Source organism: Sinocyclocheilus grahami, unplaced genomic scaffold, assembly GCF_001515645.1.
Source record: "Sinocyclocheilus grahami isolate Dianchi unplaced genomic scaffold, SAMN03320097.WGS_v1.1 scaffold466.1, whole genome shotgun sequence".
NCBI classification, from domain to species: Eukaryota; Metazoa; Chordata; class Actinopteri; order Cypriniformes; family Cyprinidae; genus Sinocyclocheilus; species Sinocyclocheilus grahami.
Genome location: NW_015505645.1, coordinates 320,134 through 341,841, shown reverse-complemented (window position 1 = coordinate 341,841; position 21,708 = coordinate 320,134). Strand labels below are relative to the sequence as shown.

Below are 21,708 nucleotides of genomic sequence, written 5' to 3'. Positions count from 1 at the left end.
GATTTGAGCTTTAAAAAAGGACATTCGTTCTTCAGATGCCTTCACGCTGAAGATGAAGAGTGTGAAACATTTCTCTAAGGGGTGGGACAGTCTTAACCTGGAGTCTGAGCTTTTCACAGTCTATATTTTCCTCAACACCTGCTGAGAATGACTTTTTTCTAATGAAGTATTTTGGGAAAAAAATGCATAAAAAATAACAAAAAGAATTAAAGGATTCAAAGGACTATTTTCAAATCTGCTTCCAGGATTAGAAATAATATTTCAACAAAAAAATGAAAATATATGACTATACATGAAATCTGTTATTGAGTGACATTTGAAGGACCCATAAAGTTATTATTTATTTTTTTCCTTGTTTAGTTTGGTAAGAACTCACAGAGCGTACAGCTTTTACCGTCAGGCCAAAGTCCCGGCTAGGGAGAGTGGCTCGGAAACACCAAACGCTGAGTAGACAAACGGAGAAGAGAGATGGATATGAACAATGGCTGAACACTGCATTTTCTCCCTGATATTCATGTATGGATATAATCTGCTTCCATACTTTTTCTGTACTTTTGTGTATTTCCTTACCAAGTGTTGTTATTTCGAGAGTCACAGAGGCTTCAGAGGGTTGCAGGAGAACAGAATGCAAAAAAAACAGAGGGAACAGAGGGAAGATGACTTCCCTACAGAGGGAAAATGAGGCCTTTTTTGCAATTGAACATTCATCAAATTGAATAACTAGTGTATTTTCTGATAACACCGTGGATGAGAGCGCACTGCATCTGCTAGTATAGTTGTTTTTTTTAATCTGTTTGAATTTCAGTCTTTCAGGGTCATTGAACAAACATAAAGCACCCCTGAAGCAATCTCCCACCCCCACTTTACCCTAGAGAATCCCTCTATATGGAGTCACATGACCATTTAACCAGGAACTCCTTAAGTGTGCATCTAAACAGTGTCTGAAGTGTCAGTGATGTCGGTGGTGAATTCTGAGTAAGTTTTATTGGGTCCTTTAATGTGGTTCGTAATGTTTACTGGCCTTCGGTCCAGAAAAGACTGAGAATGGATCAGTACAAACAGATTCATTTAACATAGTGAGTTAGATGTAGATGAGTCACTTGCTCACCAATGGATCCTCTGCAGTGAATGGGTGCCGTCAGAATGATAGTCCAAACATCTGATAAAAACATCACAATAATCCAAAAGTAATCCACATGACTCCAGTCCATCAATTAATTTCTTGTGAAAATCTGCATGTTTGTAACAAACAAATCCATCCCCAAAATTTAACTTTAAACTGTCGCTTCTGGCCTAGAGAGTGAGTACATTTTCAGCAATTTTTCATTTTTGGGTGAACTTTTCTTTTAAAAAGCAGTCATCAATTCATCTTACTGACTATAGTGTTTCCGTGCCTATTTTTGCTGTAGTGAGCTGAAAAACAATGAAGTGGGTGGGATTTCTGTATTATTTGGGGAAGTGATGTCATAAAGAATTGTTTAGGATGGCCAATAAGAGCCCAGAACCAAAGAACAGAACCTTAGACTGCCACCCAGAAGCTGCAGTGGTTCTCTGGGCCACAGAGGGGCCACAGCCCCTTTCCACCCCTGTATGTTTGTACAACTCTTACATTTTGTGTGTGTGTGTGAGCGTGTGTATGTTGATGTGTTTGCTCATTACAAATACAGGCCAAATCAGTTGTATCCAGGACACCAGTGTTGGGATTACAACAACTACAGACGTGCTTCATTTTTATTATGTTTACATTCATATACTGTATAGCTGTGTATGTGCTGCTTGTAGGTGAGAGTGGTTGAAAACACATTTATTGTCTGAAAATCTCTCCATCCAAATTGCACCTGCTGGCATCGCTTCAGCCTGCGCTGTGCTTCCTACTCAGTGGCTACTCAGTTCATAATCGATTTGCTTTACAGAAAAACGTTAAGAATCACACAGAAATCACAACAAATCACACTGAACATCAATGCTCATTATGACTCATACAAGCTCATGTTCATGAGTTTTTAATGTTTACACTTTTGTTATATGTACAGAAAGGCAGGAGTGTGTGTTAGCTTAGCTACACAACAGACACTTTCTTTTTCACACTGACTTTGTGAGCATGTACTGCCTACATAGCATCATAGACATCTAATATATGCAGCTAATTATGCAGCTTTCTAAGATGCTTTATTTTGGACAAATATTAGGAAGCATTTTATTAATAAATAAAATCTCTTATTTTCCAAAATTTTTTGTTAAAAATAGTTGTCTAATTTAAAATGTCCCCCCCCCCACTCAATAGGTAATTTATATGTATCCTACCATTCAGACAAGTCAGTAAGATTTTTTTAGTTTGATGGTTTTTGAAATAAATGAACGCTAATTTATTCACAAATGTATTATTTATTTAAATTGATCAAAAGTGACAGTAAAGACCATCAATGTTACAAATAAATGCTGTTTAAAATTTCTATTCATCAAAGAATCCTGGAAAAAATGTATAATGCTTTACACTAAAATATTAAGCAGCGCAACTGTTTTTGACATTGATAATAATAAGACATTTTTGTTGAGCACCAAATCAGCATATTAGAATGATTTCTGAAAGATCATGTGACACTGAAGACTGGCGTAATGGCTGCTTAAAATTCAGCTTTATCATCACAGAAATAAATTACATTTTGAATGATATTAAAATAGAAAAAGTTAATTTAAATTGTAATAATTTAAAAATATTACTGTTTACTGCATTTTTGACCAAACAAATGCAGCCTCCTTTGTATTTGTATGCGATTGCATTGTTAGCTTAGCAACATGATAACAGCAAACTCCTTTGAATCATTTGTTAGTCGAGACTCCCAAGGAGTACAATTTACCTGATTTGCTGCCAATGTAAAGCGTTCCAAATCAGTCACTTTTGGTGTTCCCTGTGTAGGCAGTAGACAGCAAGGCAGCTCACAAGGCTTTGGAACACAGCCACTCACACACCTCATAAGCTGTTCTGTGCACCAGTATTAGGCATGATAAAAAAAATATTGAAATGAAGAGAAATATAATTTACACAGTATTCAGCTTGAATGCACTGACTTTCAGCTTGCCGCTTGTTTTCTGCCAGCATGTGTTGTTGAATGTGTCTGGTGTGAGTCAGTTGGCAGCTAAAGTAGATCACAGCAGATCTTCACCACATCTGTGCACATGTGTGCATGTGTATCTTTGGGATGGTTTGTGGTAAAACGTAGCAGTCTTATAAACCTTCTTTTCCAGTTTGGCTGACTTGGCTTATGGTCACACTCAGAGTTGGGCTCAAACTTAGAGTGTTTAGGACTTTGTCTCAGCCTGGATCAGATCACACACACCCATGCCCTTACACATGCTCACTTGAGTTAACTAAACACTACTGATGACTGGGGAGGGTTATTATGAATATTCAGTGGGCCTTCATGTAGTAAGATGGTTGAGCATGAAAGTCAGCTGCAACTACCAGCTTTGAACTTTTCTACTGCCAGCTAACACTTCCAGCTGTTTAGATGCAGGTGAACTGATTTAAAAGAGATTTCAGATGATGTCACTTATAACCTTGAAGTCACACAAGTCTTACAAATGTATCAGGGGTCTGAGTCTCTCTCTCACACACAAACACACTCCTCTTCAGCCTGGTGATGAAGCAAATAATGGTTATATTCATCTATTGTTGTTTATTTTCTTTCTTTTTTTGTTTTGTTTTTTACTCTTCTCACAAAAAAAAAATCATGTTTTATTTTCAGGGAATTATGCATGAAATGTACCTTAATTTATGTCCGCTGATTTATTTATTTTGAATTATTTTGGTCAACAGAAAAATAAAAAAAAATATTTGGAAAATCTGATATCAGTTGTGATAAATTTTTTCTGGTTGAAGTATTTCCATCAGATTTTGCCACATGGTCATGACAGTTACAAATGTACCTTATTTTATCATAAAATCATATTCTTACAATATTAGTAGGGTAACAACTGAGGTAATTGAATATATAATTAAGGTCAATTTTAACCACACACTTTAGCTTTCTTAGCAAAGACTGTATTTTTGATAATTATTTTCCTGTTTTAACTTAAGCCTCTAATAGGCTGTTTAAAAGCATAATTTGCCCTATAAAGTGTGACAGCATGCATGTGATTGGGGCATGTTGTCACAAAAGGTCAGTCTTACCTATACAGAGGAGCTATATCGTTTTTCCTGTCTTAACTGTTTAAAGTCGTAGAAAAGTTTTTCTACTGTAGTGCGCCCGCGCGCTGTCCAGCCCCGTGGTGCTGAAATGATTCTCCCGCATTTGCTGTTATAGAGATTTAGTGGGCGGGTCTTATAAAGAGGCGTGACGTGATTGATGCGCCACTGCGCCAATCAAAGCGCAGCAATCACTAATTCGTTAACACGTTAAACCACTGGAATCATGTGCTGGGAGGGGGTGAGTGCTGGCTCAGGAGCGGATGAGGGGTGCGGGACAATGTTGTAGCCAATTACAGCAAAAAGTGCCTTATGTTCGGGACTGAAAGATCATTTAACGAGCCGGAGCGGTCCCTTATGAGGCGGGCGGCAGGTCTGGAGCTCGTTGAGGGGAGAGGTTGCTCGGATTAATTGCTATTTATGCTGCGGCTTTGCGCCCGGACTTGAGTTTTGCGACAGGTGAGGAGCTGAACCGGGCCGGGTCGCCCTTATGGATTGGCAGCATGGATGCTTTCAGTTTCCCCTTTAACAGCAAAGACGGCGATGAAGCCGCAGAGCCCCGACCGGGAGCTCGTCTCCTCGGGTTTGGTCCTGCGGCGGCGGCGACCCCGTCCAGAGCCGGATACTGGACCGCCGTGTTCGATTACGAAACTACCGCCGAGGATGAGCTCAGTCTGCGGAAGGGGGATCGGGTAGAGGTGTTGTCCAAGGACTCGCTGGTGTCCGGGGATGAGGGGTGGTGGACAGGTATGATCGAGGACCAGGTCGGTATTTTCCCTAGTAACTACGTGAGTAACAGCATCTCGGAGAAGATTCGGGACACGCCGGAGGACTATGGCGATTATTCGGTGCCTCAGTTACACTGCGAGTAACCATATATTTATGCACATAAAACATATCTACATTCGCCTTTATAGCATGCTTTATATATTGTGTTTAGTTGGTTTGCCCCACAGTAATCAGTAACCACATTAACACAGCTTGTGCTGCACATTTTCTCCATCTACTGAGGAAAAACCTAAACCAATCTAAGATGGTTTACTGATCTTCCAGCATGTTTAAATTGGAGTTCAGTTGGTCCCCCAACCTGACTAGTTAAGAAGAGCCCAAAAACCTTCTAAATCCAGTCAACTGACCAGGCTAGGAGACTAATTAAGACCAGCAAACGAGCTTAGACATGGTAACGGGTTTCAGACTATTCCAAGATGGTCTTCAGCTGGTTTACCAGCACTTAATTTCCAAACACCAGCTGATAGCATGTCAGTGATTGTCTACCAGCTAATAGCTGTCATGTTCCGAAAGACAGCTACAATCTTAAAGGAATAGTTCACCTAAAAATGAAAATTCTGTCATTATTTACTCATCCTTATTTAACCCAAACCTGAATGACTTATTTTAATGTATGTGCAACACAAAATAAGATAATTTGAAAACAGCATTGGACCCCATTGACTTCATTGTATGGACAAAAAACATTTTTCTAAATATTTTTCATTTTGGGTGAATTTTTCCTTCATATGGATTTTCCAGCAGGCTCCTCCCATTCAGATTCAAGTCAGGCACTGATCTTGGTTGATGGGGCTCATTCCAATTCATCCCAGCAGTGTTCAGTGCAGTTCACATCTGGATTGGTATGCCACACCATACTCCATAAAACATTTTATTGGTGGCAAGGTTTTTCCTCATACTTTAGGTCATATAGTGTGTTTGTTGATATGGGGTCTACCTTTAATTATTTTTATGCTAATTCAATGTGTGTTTGTGTTGTGCTTGTGGTGAGGAAGCTTATCTGCTGTTTCGCATCTTTCGTGCTCTCTATTATAGTGAGAGTGCCCTTGTGTTGTCAGTCACTTGTCATGTGTTGCTGCCGGTGGTCGTCTGCTTTTCCTGAATGGCTGCTGGCCTACTTTTTATCATGTGGTTCTTGCCAACTGCAATATTAATAAGAGAAACAGTGGCCCAGACACACCGTCATCCCAATAGCTGAGGAGAGATGATTGCACGCACATCTTTGTTTCACTGCTTTCCATTTTCTCCCATGTCAGCCATCATTTTTAAAGCACATATCCCATCATGTGAAGCTGCTTTCTGCAGATTTATGCCAGTCTCTTTCTGCCTGAATCTATCAGGCATTTGAGCTGTTATTCATATGAATGGCATGTAAATCATAATAAGTTCCTGTTTGTTTTCATGTACAGCCCCTTTTAATTCAGCATCTCAGATAAACATGCTTACCCACAGTTGTTCATGTGCTGAATCACACTTTTTATTCCCAGATGTGGATACATATTCATTATCTGTCAAAATTTGGGTTAAGTAAAATTTATATAATGTTTTAGAAAGACGTCTCTTATGACTTCCAAAGGATGCATTTATTTGATAAAAAATACAGTAAAAACAGTAATATTATGATATATTATTGCAATTAAAATGATCTGATTTCTATTTGAATATATTTTAAAAAGCAATTTATTCCTGTGATGCAAAGCTGAATTTTCAGCATCATTACTCCAGTGCTCAGTGTCACATGATCCTTCAGAAATTATTCTAATATGCTGATTTGGTGCTCAAGAAACATTTCTTATTATTGTAAAATTTGAAAACAGTTTTTTGATACTTAAATGTTTTTTGAAACACTACCATTCAAAGGTAGGCAAGATTTAAAAAAAAATTAATTAATTAATTAATTAATTTTTTTAATTCAACAAGGACACATTCAAAGGTTAAAATAATCAAAGACGTTTATAATGATACAAAGATTTTTATAATTATAAAATAAATAATTGTTATTCTTTTAAAGGGGTCATATGATGTTGCTAAAAATAACATTATTTGGTGTAATGAAATGTGTTTATGCATGTGATGAGTGACGGCCCCGGGCTGGAGTCCACTTCGTCCGCGGTGAAAGCCGATCCGGCGATCCACAGCACGAAGTTGTTGTATTTCCTCAGCGACCAGCACGGATCAGCTCCAGGCATGATGAAGCGGATATCGTCCTCTTTCGGAAGGCCAAACAAAGTAGTTTTGTTTTCACAACGAAACACACAGCATCTTCACGACATGGCGGCAGCAACAATACTACAGCGAGAATAAAAGTTACGCCGCCTTTCTTTGCGTGAACATTTGGGCGGCGTTATGCAAATCTTCCCACATTGTGACATAGATATGTGGGGGCGTGTTAGAACGAGCCGTTTTAGGTAGGCGTGGTTGACTCTTAACTTTTATAAAGAATATCTCTTTGGATTTGAGACTATAGTCTTTGCAACTTTACAGATTGAAAGTTCAAAATTGAAATCGCATCATATGACCCCTTTAACTTTTTATTTATCAAAGAAAAAGTTTATCAGGGTTTCGACAAAAATATTAAGCAGCAAAAACTGTTTTCAGCATTGATAATAACAAGAACCATTATCAATAACTGAGCTTCAATAATAAATGAGCACTAAATCAGCATATTAGAATGATTTCTGAAAGATCGTGTGACACTGAAGACTGGAGTAATGGAATAAATTACATTTTAAAATATATAAAATAGAAAATAGTCATTTTAAATTGTAATAATATTTCAAAATATTACTGTTTTTACTGTATTTTTTATCAAATAAATTCAGCCTGGATGAGCATTAGAAATTCTTAACTATTCCAAACTTTCGACTGGTAGTGTAATTATTTAAAGTTAACAGAACACATCTGTGGCAGTGTTTTAAACCTATATTCTCTCTTTGGCTTCAGTTCTTCAGATAGATTTCAGTGAGCTGGCGCTGGAGGAAATGATCGGTGTTGGAGGTTTTGGAAAAGTGTACCGTGCCATTTGGAAAGGGAAGGAGGTGGCAGTGAAAGCCGCTCGACGGGACCCTGATGAGGATGTGTCGAAGACGCTGGAGAGCGTCCGTCAGGAGGCCAAGCTCTTCGCCATGCTGAGACACCCCAACATCATGGGCCTTCTGGGAGTGTGTCTGCAGGAGCCCAACCTCTGCCTAGTGATGGAATACGCCCGCGGGGGGCCGCTCAACCGGGCACTGGCTGGGAAACGCATCCCTCCGCACACGCTGGTGGACTGGGCGGTACAGATCGCACGTGCCATGCTGTACCTGCACTGCCAGGCCATTGTACCCGTCATCCACAGAGACCTCAAGTCCAGCAATAGTAAGACATTATTAGATCTTATGCCAGGCGTTTTTAAAAGTTTTGATGCCAAGGGCCCCAAATGATTATAACTCCCTTTCTAGGGCACCTCTTCCTAAAATATAATAATTATATTTTAGCAGCCAAATAATTTCAAGTAGAAAGATACATTTGTACATATTATAAAGAGAATATATGTTGTTTCTAAAATTAATTAATAGGATACAATTATTTATATTTTATGTTAAGAAAGCAGAGTATTTATTTTGTATTAAGTTGACAGTGTATCTTTTTTCTACCAACTATATTTCAGTTTTTTTCTACCCACTATTAGAATAATGTTAGATGTATAAACCTTTAAAAAGATTTGTTTTAAATTCAGTATTTACTAGGACTGTCAACATAATTAAATAAATAGTTTTCAATAAGTATTTAAGAAGGAAAATTAATGAAACAGAATTAATCTCTAATTCATTATTATTAATATTTTGTTAATTTCATGTGTATGTGGTTGTTTGTGTCAGTGGATTGTATAGTATTGTGCATGGAAGGAGTTTGTGTTGGTGTGTGTTTTTGTAGCTGGAGGGCTTGGCTGGTGTATTGGCTCTCTGAGTATGCAAGTGGTTTGTAATCCTGTGTTTGGCAGTTGACTTGTCTGATTGGATCCTGTAAACCCAAAGCGTATTACAGAGGATTTGCACTCTTCTTCACTCCCTGCCACTTGATTGGCCTCTCAAAACATGTCCTGGGCTCTCATAGGCCATTTGGATATGATTAGAATAGGACCTTGCTGACAATTGGATGCTGTAGTTCAAAGATAAGTCTCTAAGCTTTTCATTGACTGTTATGGAAAAACAAAAGCAGCTAATTTTAACTAAGCAAACTTAGATGAAAACACACAGAATGTCCCAGCTAAGCTGTGATGTACATACAGAAACATTTGAACTGTAAATCTAATATTAAACTACTCAACCAACCATCACTGCATTTGATTCATGACCTTTTCCATTCATGCAATACTGTATTCTAATGAGGTTTAGAGTTGGTGAAGTTGTTACAGTGATGGCTTTAACCAATTCAGCACCACTCTGGTGGACAGCTCCTATACAAAGCTGCCTGTCAATCAAATGCCGATGACTTCTGTTTTTTTTGCTGTAGACATAGTAACCTCTGTTTCATGTACTTAATCATCATTATTGACATTAACTCCGCCCCACAGTTCTGATTCTGGAGCATGTGGAGAATGATGATCTGAGCAACAAGACTCTGAAGGTGACAGATTTCGGTTTGGCTCGGGAGTGGCATCGGACCACGAAGATGAGCGCGGCGGGGACGTATGCCTGGATGGCCCCTGAGGTCATCCGCTCCTCGACCTTTTCCAAGGGCAGTGATGTTTGGAGGTGGGCGCCAAGAAATGTGTGTGAGTGTGTGCGTTTGTGACCTAGCTACACCAAAGGCAAGTCATTCCACATGGCAGCCATCTTGGCAAGTCTTCAGCATCTCATACTGTACCTGTGTAAACTTATAGAAAAACAAAACAATTATGTTGAGAAAATTCTCCAGGAATGCAGTAAAACAGGTTAAAATAAATTTGTAGCCCATTCGGGAAACTTCAAAAACATATATTGTCTATGAAATGTCCATATTATGAAATTAGGCTTCGTTTTTGATTAGTCTGTAGTTACTGTAATTTGCTTAATCTAAGAATAATAGGAATGTTGTTATAGTTAACTAAAACTATTTTTAAAAATGCTAATTGAAATTGTGCTGAAATAAAATAAAATATAAATATTTGATATTTTTGAACCTGAACTTGAAACTAACTAAAAAAATGAAAGTTAAAAGTTTTGCCTTGACGACTAACTGAAATAATACAGGTGTGAGTGCTAAAATGAAAGCTAAATAGAAATATAAGAAAAAAATAATTGTATATATATATATATATACAAAATACATAATGGGAGCAAATCATACAGTTGTAGCACAAATTGTACAGCCATAGTACAGTTTTGTTGATCAAACTACAGGTCTCAGATGATCGGGAAACTTCAAAAACATATATTGTCTATGAAATGTCCATATTATGAAATTAGGCTTCGTTTTTGATTAGTCTGTAGTTACTGTAATTTGCTTAATCTAAGAATAATAGGAATGTTGTTATAGTTAACTAAAACTATTTTTAAAAATGCTAATTGAAATTGTGCTGAAATAAAATAAAATATAAATATTTGATATTTTTGAACCTGAACTTGAAACTAACTAAAAAAATGAAAGTTAAAAGTTTTGCCTTGACGACTAACTGAAATAATACAGGTGTGAGTGCTAAAATGAAAGCTAAATAGAAATATAAGAAAAAAATAATTGTATATATATATACAAAATACATAATGGGAGCAAATCATACAGTTGTAGCACAAATTGTACAGCCATAGTACAGTTTTGTTGATCAAACTACAGGTCTCAGATGGCAGTGTCCAATGAAGGTTTTTGTTACCACGGTCTGTGTGTGTTTTTTTTGGTGCTTTGCAATGCTTAGCTATTAGTCTCTGAATTTTGCTTCTCATCACAAGTCCTGATTACAGAAGGGGAGGGATGGATAGAAAAGAGATATAAATAGAAAACTTCTCGATACGTGTCAAAGCACTGTGGTTCTTTGGATACTTTGTTCTCTACTTACATTAACAAGGTGGGATGTGTTTGTTGTGTCTGTGTGGCTGCAGAACCAGTTGGTTGTACTCCATTTGATTCATTGTTACTGTAACTTGAAATCTACAGTAATATTTATAGTGTTTTTTAGTGTTCATTTATAGCCAACCTGTACCAAACTTGTTTTTTTTTGTACCAAACAGTTGCTCATGTCTTTCTGTCTTTTCTATCAGGATTCTTTCAGACTATCAACAAGGCAACATTTTTTGCTCAGTTGGCCTCTGAAGCACATATTTTACATTTGAAAGAATATGACACTACAAAGACACACTTTGAAATGTTCATACAAGGTTTTCTGTTTACTTTGGAACACAATACCTGTCATCCATTTTATAGTGTTGCATTTTTGTAGGATTCTGCTAGTCCTTGCACAAAAAAATGTTGGTGATAGCTTGTTATGTTAGTAGTCTTGTTTAAACTTCAAACTATCTGTCTGTCTGTCTCTTTCTCTTAGTTATGGAGTTTTGCTGTGGGAGCTGCTGACGAGAGAGGTGCCATTTCGTGGCATTGATGGTCTGGCAGTAGCTTATGGTGTGGCCATGAACAAACTGTCCCTGCCGATCCCCTCCACCTGTCCTGAGCCATTTTCCCGGCTGATGGAAGGCACGAAAATCTCATATACAACAGTTCTACTGTAATTTATTAACTTAAGGACTGTGTGTAACTAAATTAAAATACTGTCATCATTTACTCACCCTCAAAAAATGACAAATCATAACATAACAACAAGTATCAAAACCTGGCAGCTGTGGTTGCCAGAAATTCACCATAAAAAGTACTGTGACATTGTTTGTAGTATTGGGATGCCTGTATATTTTACAACTTAAAAATAAAATAAAATAAATATACAGTATATTTTAAAATACTTAAGTAATACTGAATAGAAGTAATTTAGATATTAAGGTTAACATAAAAATACTGTGACAATGGTTCTGGTATTACAGGATGCCTGTATTTTTTACAATTTATGTTATGTAACATACTGTTAAAATTCCTGTACTTGAAGCGCCAATATCTGTTTTTTTACCATAAAATTTACTGATAACCTCCATAATAATTCAGGTGGTAAAATAGAAAGCAATGGGATAAATCAGAGCATTCTCCATTTTGTGTTATGAGGGAAAAAAGTCATATAGTAAATGATGACAGAATTTTCAATTTTGTTTGAACGTTCTTTTTAATTGAATGAGTTTGAAGACAATATATAGAAATTAAAATAGATTCACTAATCAAAAGGCTCATTCACAGCCCATCTCTGAGTGCTCAGCTGGCATTCTTTTCAGCTGACCGTCTTGTCTGTGGTGTTTGTTTCTCTCATCTACTGTAGACTGTTGGAATGTGGACCCTCATGCACGACCCCCCTTCACCAGTATTCTAGACCAGCTGACGGCTATCGAGGAGTCGGGCTTCTTTGAAATGCCGGCAGAATCCTTCCAATCCCTGCAGGATGACTGGAAGCTGGAGGTTCAGGAGATGTTCGACCAGCTCAGAGCCAAAGAGAAGGTTTACATGCTCTCAAAAGCTGTCTAAATAAGGACATATCATAGACTTTTTATATGTAAAGCTATAAAAACACATAGATACTACTGACTAATCCAAACACTTTGCCTCAAAGTGTCAAAGAAAACCTTTTGTATTTTAAAAATGAAAATACATATACTAATCAAAAGTTTTGCTCACCCAGGCTGCATTTATTTGATCACAAGTACAGTAAAAGCACAAATGTTGTGAAATATTTTTAGAATTGAAAACAATAGTTTTCTGTTTTATTATATTTTAAAATGTCATTTATTCCTGTGCTGCTTAATATTTTTGTAGAAACCGTGATTCCTTTTTTTTAAGATTCTTTGATATATAGAAAGTTCAAAAGTAAAACATTTATTTGAGATTGAAATCTGTTGTAACATTGTCTTTAATGTCACATATTTGATCAATTTAATGCATAAAAGTATTAATTTCTTTCAAAACAATTCTTAAATCACTCACACTTGCTAAATAAAAGTTAAAGTGAAATAAACTAAATAAAACTTTAATTTCAACTTGAAACATATTAATCAGAAAAAGTATCAGAACATCTGTTAGGAGTATGAACTATAGTATTGTCTTTTTCTGTTACGTCTGCCTGTTCCTGTTTTTCCTTATATGGTTTTGTTCCTGTTTGGTTTAGCTCTTTAGTTAATTTGCTCATTAGTCATTATTAGTTAACTCCCTTCACCTGTTTTTCCCTCGTCAGCTGCCTTACTTAAAGTCTTCTTTCTGTTCAGTAGTTTGTCGGTTATTGTTTCGTGTTACATGTTTTACGGCTACCCTGAATTATTTCCTTCCCTGTATTTGTGGATTATAATTAAAGACTTTCTTTGTGGATTATCTTCGTCTTCATCGCCTTCCTTGGAGTACTGTAACAGAATAACCGACCTAAAAAGTATGAAGCTTGAATTGGCCTTAATTAACTTAGCCCCGATGGGCAGTGTTCCTAGCCCTTCAGGGTCTACTATGTTTTTTTTTCAAGACGTACGTGACCTGGAGGAGTATGTGCTGGAGTTTGTGGACTATTGCCATCTCGCCACATGTGATGACCTCACCTTAATGGAGGAATTCTGGTGTGGGCTGGAAGACGAAATCCGCTTCGTCATGCCCCAAGATGATCCGTGCTGGTCGCTGAGGAACTACGTCCCCTTCACGCTGTGGATCACCAGATCAGCATTCACCGGGGATGAAGCGGAGCCCAGCCCGAGGTCATCACATGTGAGTGCCAACAACCCAGAGTCCAGTCAACCACCACCCCGCGACACGGAGCTGTCCGAGCCCACCGCAGACGGAGAGCCAAAGCCTGCCGCGGTCGTTGTGCCACTGCCATCAGGAGTGACGATCGCCCCAGAGCCTGTGCCTCAAGTGTCTGACCAGGTGTGAGAGCTGACAGCGCAAGCGACGGTGGATACGGCTGTAGAGATTGCAGGGGCTAAGGAAAGCCCCGCCCATTGCGCCACCACTGAGGGTGAGCAAGAACTGGACTTGGGAGATTTAATAGACTGGAATACGGCGTTACAAATATGTCCATCATCTGTGCTATCATTCTGGCAAGAAATACCACCCAACCTCCCTCTCCCGCCTCCTCTCATCGATCTGTTCCCTTCATCAAAGCTCATTCTGCTGGATCCTGTCAGCCCTTCTGCTCACCCTCAGCCCACCATCTGTGGCGTGGGCTCGCCACGGGTCTGCCCATTTCCAGCTCCATTGGCGTCAGTCCTGCGACCCAGCGGCTCCACCATGGCTTCCAGCTCCCTTGTCTCCACCGGAGCCTGTCAGTCCACCAGCTCCACCGGGCTCCCTCGTCCCTCCGGCTCCGCCCTGGTCAGTCGTCCCCCCTACCTCCACCTCAGGACTGCACTCCTCCGGCTGCGCCTCGTCCCTCTGGCTCCGTTGGGCTCCTCCTTCCCTCCAGCTCCACCTCAGTCCTCTGTTGCTCCGGCTCTGCCTCCCTCATCGCCACCTTGGTCTTCAGCCTGCCTTCCTGCTGGTCCTCCCACACCCCCTCCCACCCTCCTTGGATCGTTCTATTACGGCGCGAGGTCGCGCCTTCCGGGGAGGAGGAGTACTGTTAGGAGTATGAACTTTATTATTGTCTTTTTCTGTTACGTCTGCCTGTTGTTTTTCCTTATATGGTTTTGTTGCTGTTTGGTTTAGCTCTTTAGTTAATTTGCTCAGTCATTTATTAGTTAACTCCCTTCACCTGTTTTTCCCTCGTCAGCTGCCTTACTTGAAGTCTACTTTCTGTTCAGTAGTTTGTCGGTTATTGTTTCGTGTTACATGTTTTACGGCTACCCTGAATTAATTCCTTCCCTGTATTTGTGTGGATTATAATTAAAGACTTTCTTTGTGGATTATCTTCGTCTTCATCGCCTTCCTTGGAATACTGTAACAACATCACAGTCAAATGATTTAGTTAACATTTTATTTGCAGTCTAATCTGTTAAACTTACTGCTGTGGTGGTGCCAAAATCAGTATGACCTAATGCTCGTTAAACTCCTTAATGGATGTGTGCCAGATGAATTTACCAGATTATACACGCTACATGGAGCACAATGATGAGTAAGTTGGTTCTCTTTCTTGCTGTAGGAGTTGAGATCTTGGGAGGAAGAACTGAGTCGTGCAGCTGTACAGCAGAAGTACCAGGAAGAGGCTTTACGACGGCGGGAACAGGAACTGGCGGAGAGAGAAATTCACATTCTGGAGCGAGAGCTCAATGTCATCATTCACCAGCTGTACCAAGAGAAACCACGAGTTCAAAACCGTCATGGAAAGTTCCGGCACAGTCGACTCAAACTGCATGACGGGAACCGCATCAGCCTGCCTTCCGGTTAGTATTTCATAGTATTAAATGAAGAAATCATACAAATAGCACAACTCATGTGAAACACACAAGATTCAACTCACATTTGATTTCATTAGATTCACATTTGGTAAAATAGTAAAAAAAAATTATTAGAATTATTGTATTGATACGTCTTGCTCTTAAATTACAGTCATTTAAGAATTTCTCACACTTTGTCTGTTATCTTGGAGTTTCACAGTGCATTGTGGGATTGCCTATATGCAAGTGTATGTAGTGTGAATGTTTGTGTATATAATGGTATGTTTCAGATTTCCAGCATAAGATTACAGTCCAAGCTTCTCCTTCTTTGGACAGGAGGTGGAGTCTCCTGTGCAGTAACTCCACCCCTCCAAACAGCCCCCCTGTTTTGCCATGCCTCCGAGCAATCCAGTGTAAGTTTGTTTATGCATCTGATTTATTTTGTGTATATTATTGTGAATATTTGGGTCTGTATATGGTCAGGTTCCTAATATAGAACATCCTTCATGCTGACAGTGACCCCTGGGGTCGGAGGTCAAGCCTGGGGTCGTAATGCTGCATTCCAGTATGACGAAGAGGAGGAGAGGAAGACTTCACGCAAGAAAGGGAGAACGCAAAGGGAACACAGTGCCGATGAGAGGTGTGTGTTTCTAAACAAATCATAAACCTTAACCAAATGTTTATACAATCACAGACTTTCTATGTGCATGTGTTCCTCACTCAGTTTGAGGACTCCTAAAGAGGGCAGTCGGCAACGTTCCTGCAGTGCTCCAAACCTGCGACGTTCCCCCAGACACAGTCCTGCTGTTCCTGGCGTGTGCAGCCTGGCAGAGACTGGTAACAATCACATTACACTTTATTTTTGGCATCTTCATTGACCATTCTGAATGTTTTCCATTTAGAATCTCCATTTGGAATATTTGCCTATACTACATCCTTGTTGCAGTCACAATAATACTGATGCACTGAACTTAACATGGAGAGAGAGAACTGAATTGACTGCGATTTAAAAAAAATTCAACATGAAATGAAATTCACCCTTTCAATTTTCTAAATGCATCTTATTGACCTTATTGAGAAAGATTCATCCATAAATACAAGTTTTTAACAGTTTGTGAGCTCGTAATTTTTAACCAAAATGTCATAACTGGATCTTGCGGTAAAACAACAGACTTCTCTTTGGTGATGTATGCTGATGTCTCCAATCATTTAATCTGCTTAAACTCTGTCCCTTTCTTGCAATCAGTAACAAACTCACATTTAAATCATCCAATCAACAACCTATGGATAGAGCTGCCCTACATATTTTTCATTTGATAATCCATATCTCTCAGATCTACATCACAATATAAATAAATCAGTTAATTTCCTAAATTAAAATTTCCTAAGTTTTAAAAAATTCTCTAAAAACAATGGGGAGACATTTTGTGATGCTGCATGGCAAAAATAAAATCTGTTTTGATTACTGTGTGATGGTACTAAACTAGTACTTATTAATTGAAAAGATAAATTATATCTATCAAAGAATAAATGGCCAATAATTAGCTAAATTAATCATTGTTAAACTTGAATTGGATTAATGAAATTTTTCTGACTCTTTTCTTATTACAATCCAGTAAATTCCTCTTGAAGTACTTCCAGTTCAAATTCCAATTCTGCAACCTGTGGATCGTGGACAAATCTTTTAGCCCAACTCTGTCACACGGCCATGCACTCCTGAGTGGATACTTTCAATCATGTAACATTGAGAATTTGTAATGCTGACATTATGTTGGCATCATTGCATCATGCTGATGAAATGTTTTCATTACTTTGACATTTCTGTCATCTCACTAATAATAGACCAGTTTAAGCTCATCTAACTAGGCTGAAATGTCACAGATTTTTTTACATTATAATATTAACCACAAAGGAGAAAAGAAACATAAATCAAAACTTCATGTAACTGACAAGATGTGAAGGCTGGTTATGGTGCAACTTTGTGAAATCTTTCTCACCCCACCCGTCTCTGTAGAAAATGAGGACTGCTGCTTCCCATCAGAGTCAGCTGACTCCCCTGGCCAATCATACCTCTGCATCCCGTTCCACAGGGATGGATCCACTGTGGACAGTTACGGCATGGAGTGTGGCATAACTGGAATGGCTCCTGATGTTTCCCCCAGTTATACGTGGCGGAGCCCCAGTGGAAGCCGTAGATCAGAATTGGTGTTGCTGGGCTGCGGGGCGGCTCTGGCTGCTGTCGGTTTTGGTCAAAATCTATTGGACCTGGTGCGTGTGGAAGAGAGTGGACGTCCGCGATGGGAAGGGCGTTTTCACTGTTCCGGGAGTCAAAGTCGTGGCGCCAGCCCACACACACGCAAACTGTTCAAACGAGAAAGCCCTCGTCGCCCTCCCCCTCTCCCCATGTCCCTCACACTCCTGTCTCTTTCATCTGTGTCTGATTGTAACTCAACCCGTTCTCTCCTGCGCTCCGACAGTGAAGAGCTGCTTGTGCTACGTCCACCTACGCCCTCTGCTCCACCCCCTGGACAGACACCACCTCCACTGAACCCACTGGTCAACACCCATCTGGAGAGCTTTAAACGCCACCCTCGGCAGTCTCTGACGCCCACACACTTGCACTCTGTGCCCAGTGCCGCCTGCAGGCTTCATCGTACACCTTCAGATGGCGCGATAAAGACAGGGTGCACGCCTGTCCATAACCACAATCTCACCCCTACCACACCCTCCAAAACAACAGGTGAGAAATTAATGCAAACCTCTGGGTCAATGACAGGATGCTTATGTTTATGCCCGGATATTTATTAAAAACTAGGGTGATACTGTTCTGATATAATAATAATAATAATAATAAAGAAAAAAAACTCAAAAGAATGTCATTCTTAAAGAAAACCTTATTAGGTAGTTTGACATCATCTTTTATTAATATTTATTCAGAAAAAAAATTATAAAGCAACTTTCTTGTTTATTCATATCAAAATATTCTTAAATTAATATTTTAAAAATAATAGTTCACTTTTTAAAAATATATATTTTAAAATATTTGTCAATCATATGGTGCAACGGCAACCAACATGCCAAACATACAGGGAAAAAATTATATTTTAGAGAGGACTTTGTTTCAAAATCACAAGTCTTTTCAAATTTGATTCATTAATTCATATATTATAAATAAAAATATATATTAATATAATTTGCTGTAAATTATTTCAGTTATAAATAATTATGTTATATAAATGTATAATAACTTATAAATGATTAAATATTGGTTTATTTATATATATTTGAATTTAATTGATTTAAAATTTGTACACATTTAAGGTGTGTAGAAAAAAATAATACTTTTTATTTGATATGTAAACTACATTGTCGTGAAATTGAAACGTTTCTTAAAAATGGTATAAAAGTTTTGTAAAACCACGTAAAAATCAACATGTCTACAAAGAGTACATTTAGAGAACTTGGTACATGTGTTTTAAACTAGATATTTCCTTCCTTTTTAAAGGGGACATCGGATGCCTGTTTTCCACAAGTTGGTATGATTGTTTAGGGTCCTCATGAAATGTCTGCAACATGCTTTATTTTAAAATTCCTAAATGATGGTGTAAAAACATCACCGTTTTTACCTTGTCAAAAACAGCTCTGTTCACAGCGACCCGTTTCGGTGCATGTCTCTTTAAATGATAATGAGCTACTTCTCACCCCACCCCTCTCTTCCGTGGAAGAGGAATGGCGATTTGCAAATAATCATAAACAATATAAAGTGAGAGACTTCTTCTGGAGGTGCAGCTGGATCATGAACAGTGGGTACTGATCCGTCTTTGAGCATTACCATCAAAAACAAAACTAATCCACTACATCCTCAGTGGCTCTGATGTCGGGAGAAAATGAAGACTCTTATGTTCACTTTTACATTCATTTACAAAACACCTGCATTGCTTACGAGACATTTGTTATCGCTACAGCGGCTCGAGCATGGAGAAAATGGCGGACAGCGTACAACTGACTGATGGGTGAAAATATGCAAATACGGGACAGTCCGTTAGCGGTCCTGGGTGGGGCCTGAGCAGTATGACGTCATCTTGCTCAGAAAATCAAAATGGCTTGATAATTGAGACCGTTTAGGTTTTTGGGGGATTAAAAAAAGAGAAGTGAATGGATTTTTATCTTTGGGTGGTTGTGTACACACACTGGTAAGACGCATTTATATGCAAACCATGTAAAAGTGAATTTTGCATCCGCTGTCCCCTTTAAATTAACACAACCAGTGGTTTGAATTCCTTTCACAGAAATTGATTCAGTTCATAGCTATAATTTGTTTTAATTTTTTGCCTTTTGTAATGCCGTTTGTGCAGTGACTCCGTGGAACTTAAGTGAGGACCCCTCAGAGGTGCCCCGTCTTCCTGATCCAAATCTCATCTTCCCACCTACGCCACGTCGGCGCTTCCAACCTGAGCGTCCCAAGACTCTGGACTTCCTGGCTAGGCCCCGCCCCTGTCCACGAGCTCGCTGTGGATCCCAGTGGGGTGAATCTCCCGCCCACACGTCCAGCACTGAAACCCCATCCACTGTGGAGTTTGGAGGAGGTTTGGCTGTCCTGCCTACACCAATGGAACCACCAACCCCCTGTTCCCCTTGGGTGAACAACAGCCTTTTGGACCAACAGGATGAAGGAAAATACAGGGATGGGAAACGGCCTCTCTCATCAGATCCCAGAGACTCACCTTGCAGAGTGCGACCAGGGTTTTGCTCCTGATTTCACCCCTCTCTCATAAATTTAGACCTACTTGGCTTCAGATGTAGCACTTAGACTATCAAGTCAATGCAAGCGGGAATTCTGGATACTCTGGAGAAAAAAAACCTGCTTAAACCAGACTAAGATGGTTTGCTTACCTTAGCAAACTTAAGGTTTAAGCTGGTTTTAACTGGTTTAAGAGTCTTCCAGCCCAAGTGCCCAAAACCCCTCTTAAACTAGCCAACAGACCAACTTGACTGGTAGAAGACCAACTAAGACCAGCAAACCAACTTGGCCTGGTTTGAAATGGTTTTAGTTTTTTTTCTTTTCAGTATAGGGTATATAAGTATTCACTATGTTAAGAACTGATCTTAGTGATAATGATTAATTACCCAGCATAAACCAAAGGTGCTTGGTTTTGCATAATCCAGATGCTGGTCTGGTCTAAACAATTCAATATTACAGGTTTTCAACACGCATATACACTCCTCATTTTCTTCCTCAGTATTTTTGTCTAATTTTCCAGTTCAAATATCTAAACATTCTTAAATCAAGATACATTTACTTGAGAATCAAAGTGACTTAATTAATCAATTTTGTGACTATGCTTAAAACAAGAAAAAATCTGCCTAATGTGGCAATGGAGTAAGAAAAATAATAATTTAAAGCGACTGTATTTAGCTTTGTGCGTTTTTGAGCCCCCTACAGTTACGTAAATAGAGTTCACTGTCATAAATAATGTAGCTGTACTTGCAAATTTGTTGTTGCCTTAAAGTAGGGATGCGCAATACCACTTATTTTGTTTTCGATACGATACAGATACTTTTAAAGGCCAGTATCGTCGATACCGATGCAATACCCCCAAACTGAACTTTTAAATTAAATTACTAAGAGTAAAATGGGTAATGATATCCACTTAACTTTATATTTGAAATGCATTTTAACATTCAATACGCCTTAGTTGCAACTTATTAGGTTATATTTTTGTTTAAACATTAGAATATGTTTACTGTAGTGGTAACCACAGAAATCTACAAACACTATAGTTGAACTACAGTAAAACCATGTTTCATTTTCATAAGGGACTGCCAGTGAAAGGCTGTTGCACACATAAAATGCAACCTTTTTATTCTGACAGTGTAGGATTTATATTAACATTACAGAGTAGAACATAATGAATATGAACTTCTAACGTTCAATTTAAATGTAATTGCACAGACTATGTAGGCTACCATTTCAATTGGTTTATTGGGAAATAATTCAAACATATGTTTTTTTTTGTCCTCATTGTTCTGGGCTGCCGTTCCCAAAGGCATCAATGCTTTCTTATGATACTTTTGGGAAACGCAGCCCTGTTTGAATGCTCTCTGTGATTGTCTTGCAACATTTGCGTGTGTTCAGATGAGCAGGATTAATTATTCACTAACATAGGTTATTCGTCCAATTCAATGCATATTGTACGCATAATTTTAATTTTAATCACTGGTAAATAAAACACCTTAGTATCGATATTTTTTATTTGAATATTGATACTTTCGATACTTCAGGATCGATACAAACATATCCCGACCAAAGCAATCTACCCATTTCGGGAATTTCGTACC

General features: G+C 38.7%; 1 protein-coding gene across 2 annotated transcripts; it reads left to right on the top strand.

The window, feature by feature from the left end:
• Positions 1 to 4,420: 4,420 nt before the first annotated feature.
• Positions 4,421 to 20,597, top strand: LOC107553203 (mitogen-activated protein kinase kinase kinase 9-like). Of its 2 annotated transcripts, none has more exons than XM_016235347.1 (11): positions 4,421 to 4,933; positions 7,919 to 8,332; positions 9,531 to 9,711; positions 11,472 to 11,620; positions 12,345 to 12,520; positions 15,135 to 15,375; positions 15,660 to 15,782; positions 15,886 to 16,009; positions 16,094 to 16,206; positions 17,384 to 18,109; positions 19,725 to 20,597. In XM_016235347.1, exons 1-11 carry the CDS (start codon positions 4,690 to 4,692, stop codon positions 20,123 to 20,125), a joined length of 2,892 nt encoding a protein of 963 aa, XP_016090833.1. In that variant the 5' UTR covers positions 4,421 to 4,689; the 3' UTR covers positions 20,126 to 20,597. The 2 variants fall into 2 exon arrangements, with proteins under 2 accessions (XP_016090833.1, XP_016090835.1); XM_016235349.1 differs by having other exon boundaries at positions 4,421 to 5,050.
• The last annotated feature ends 1,111 nt before the right edge of the window (positions 20,598 to 21,708 follow it).

Bases quoted from the DNA above. Each gene is read 5' to 3' on its own strand.
- LOC107553203 (XM_016235349.1), top strand. From the start codon at position 4,690: ATGGATGCTTTCAGTTTCCCCTTTAACAGCAAAGACGGCGATGAAGCC. The intron at 11,621-12,344 runs GCACGAAAATCT...CATCTACTGTAG, and splicing joins ATTTTCCCGGCTGATGGAAG to ACTGTTGGAATGTGGACCCT. The intron at 18,110-19,724 runs GTGAGAAATTAA...CCGTTTGTGCAG, and splicing joins CACACCCTCCAAAACAACAG to TGACTCCGTGGAACTTAAGT.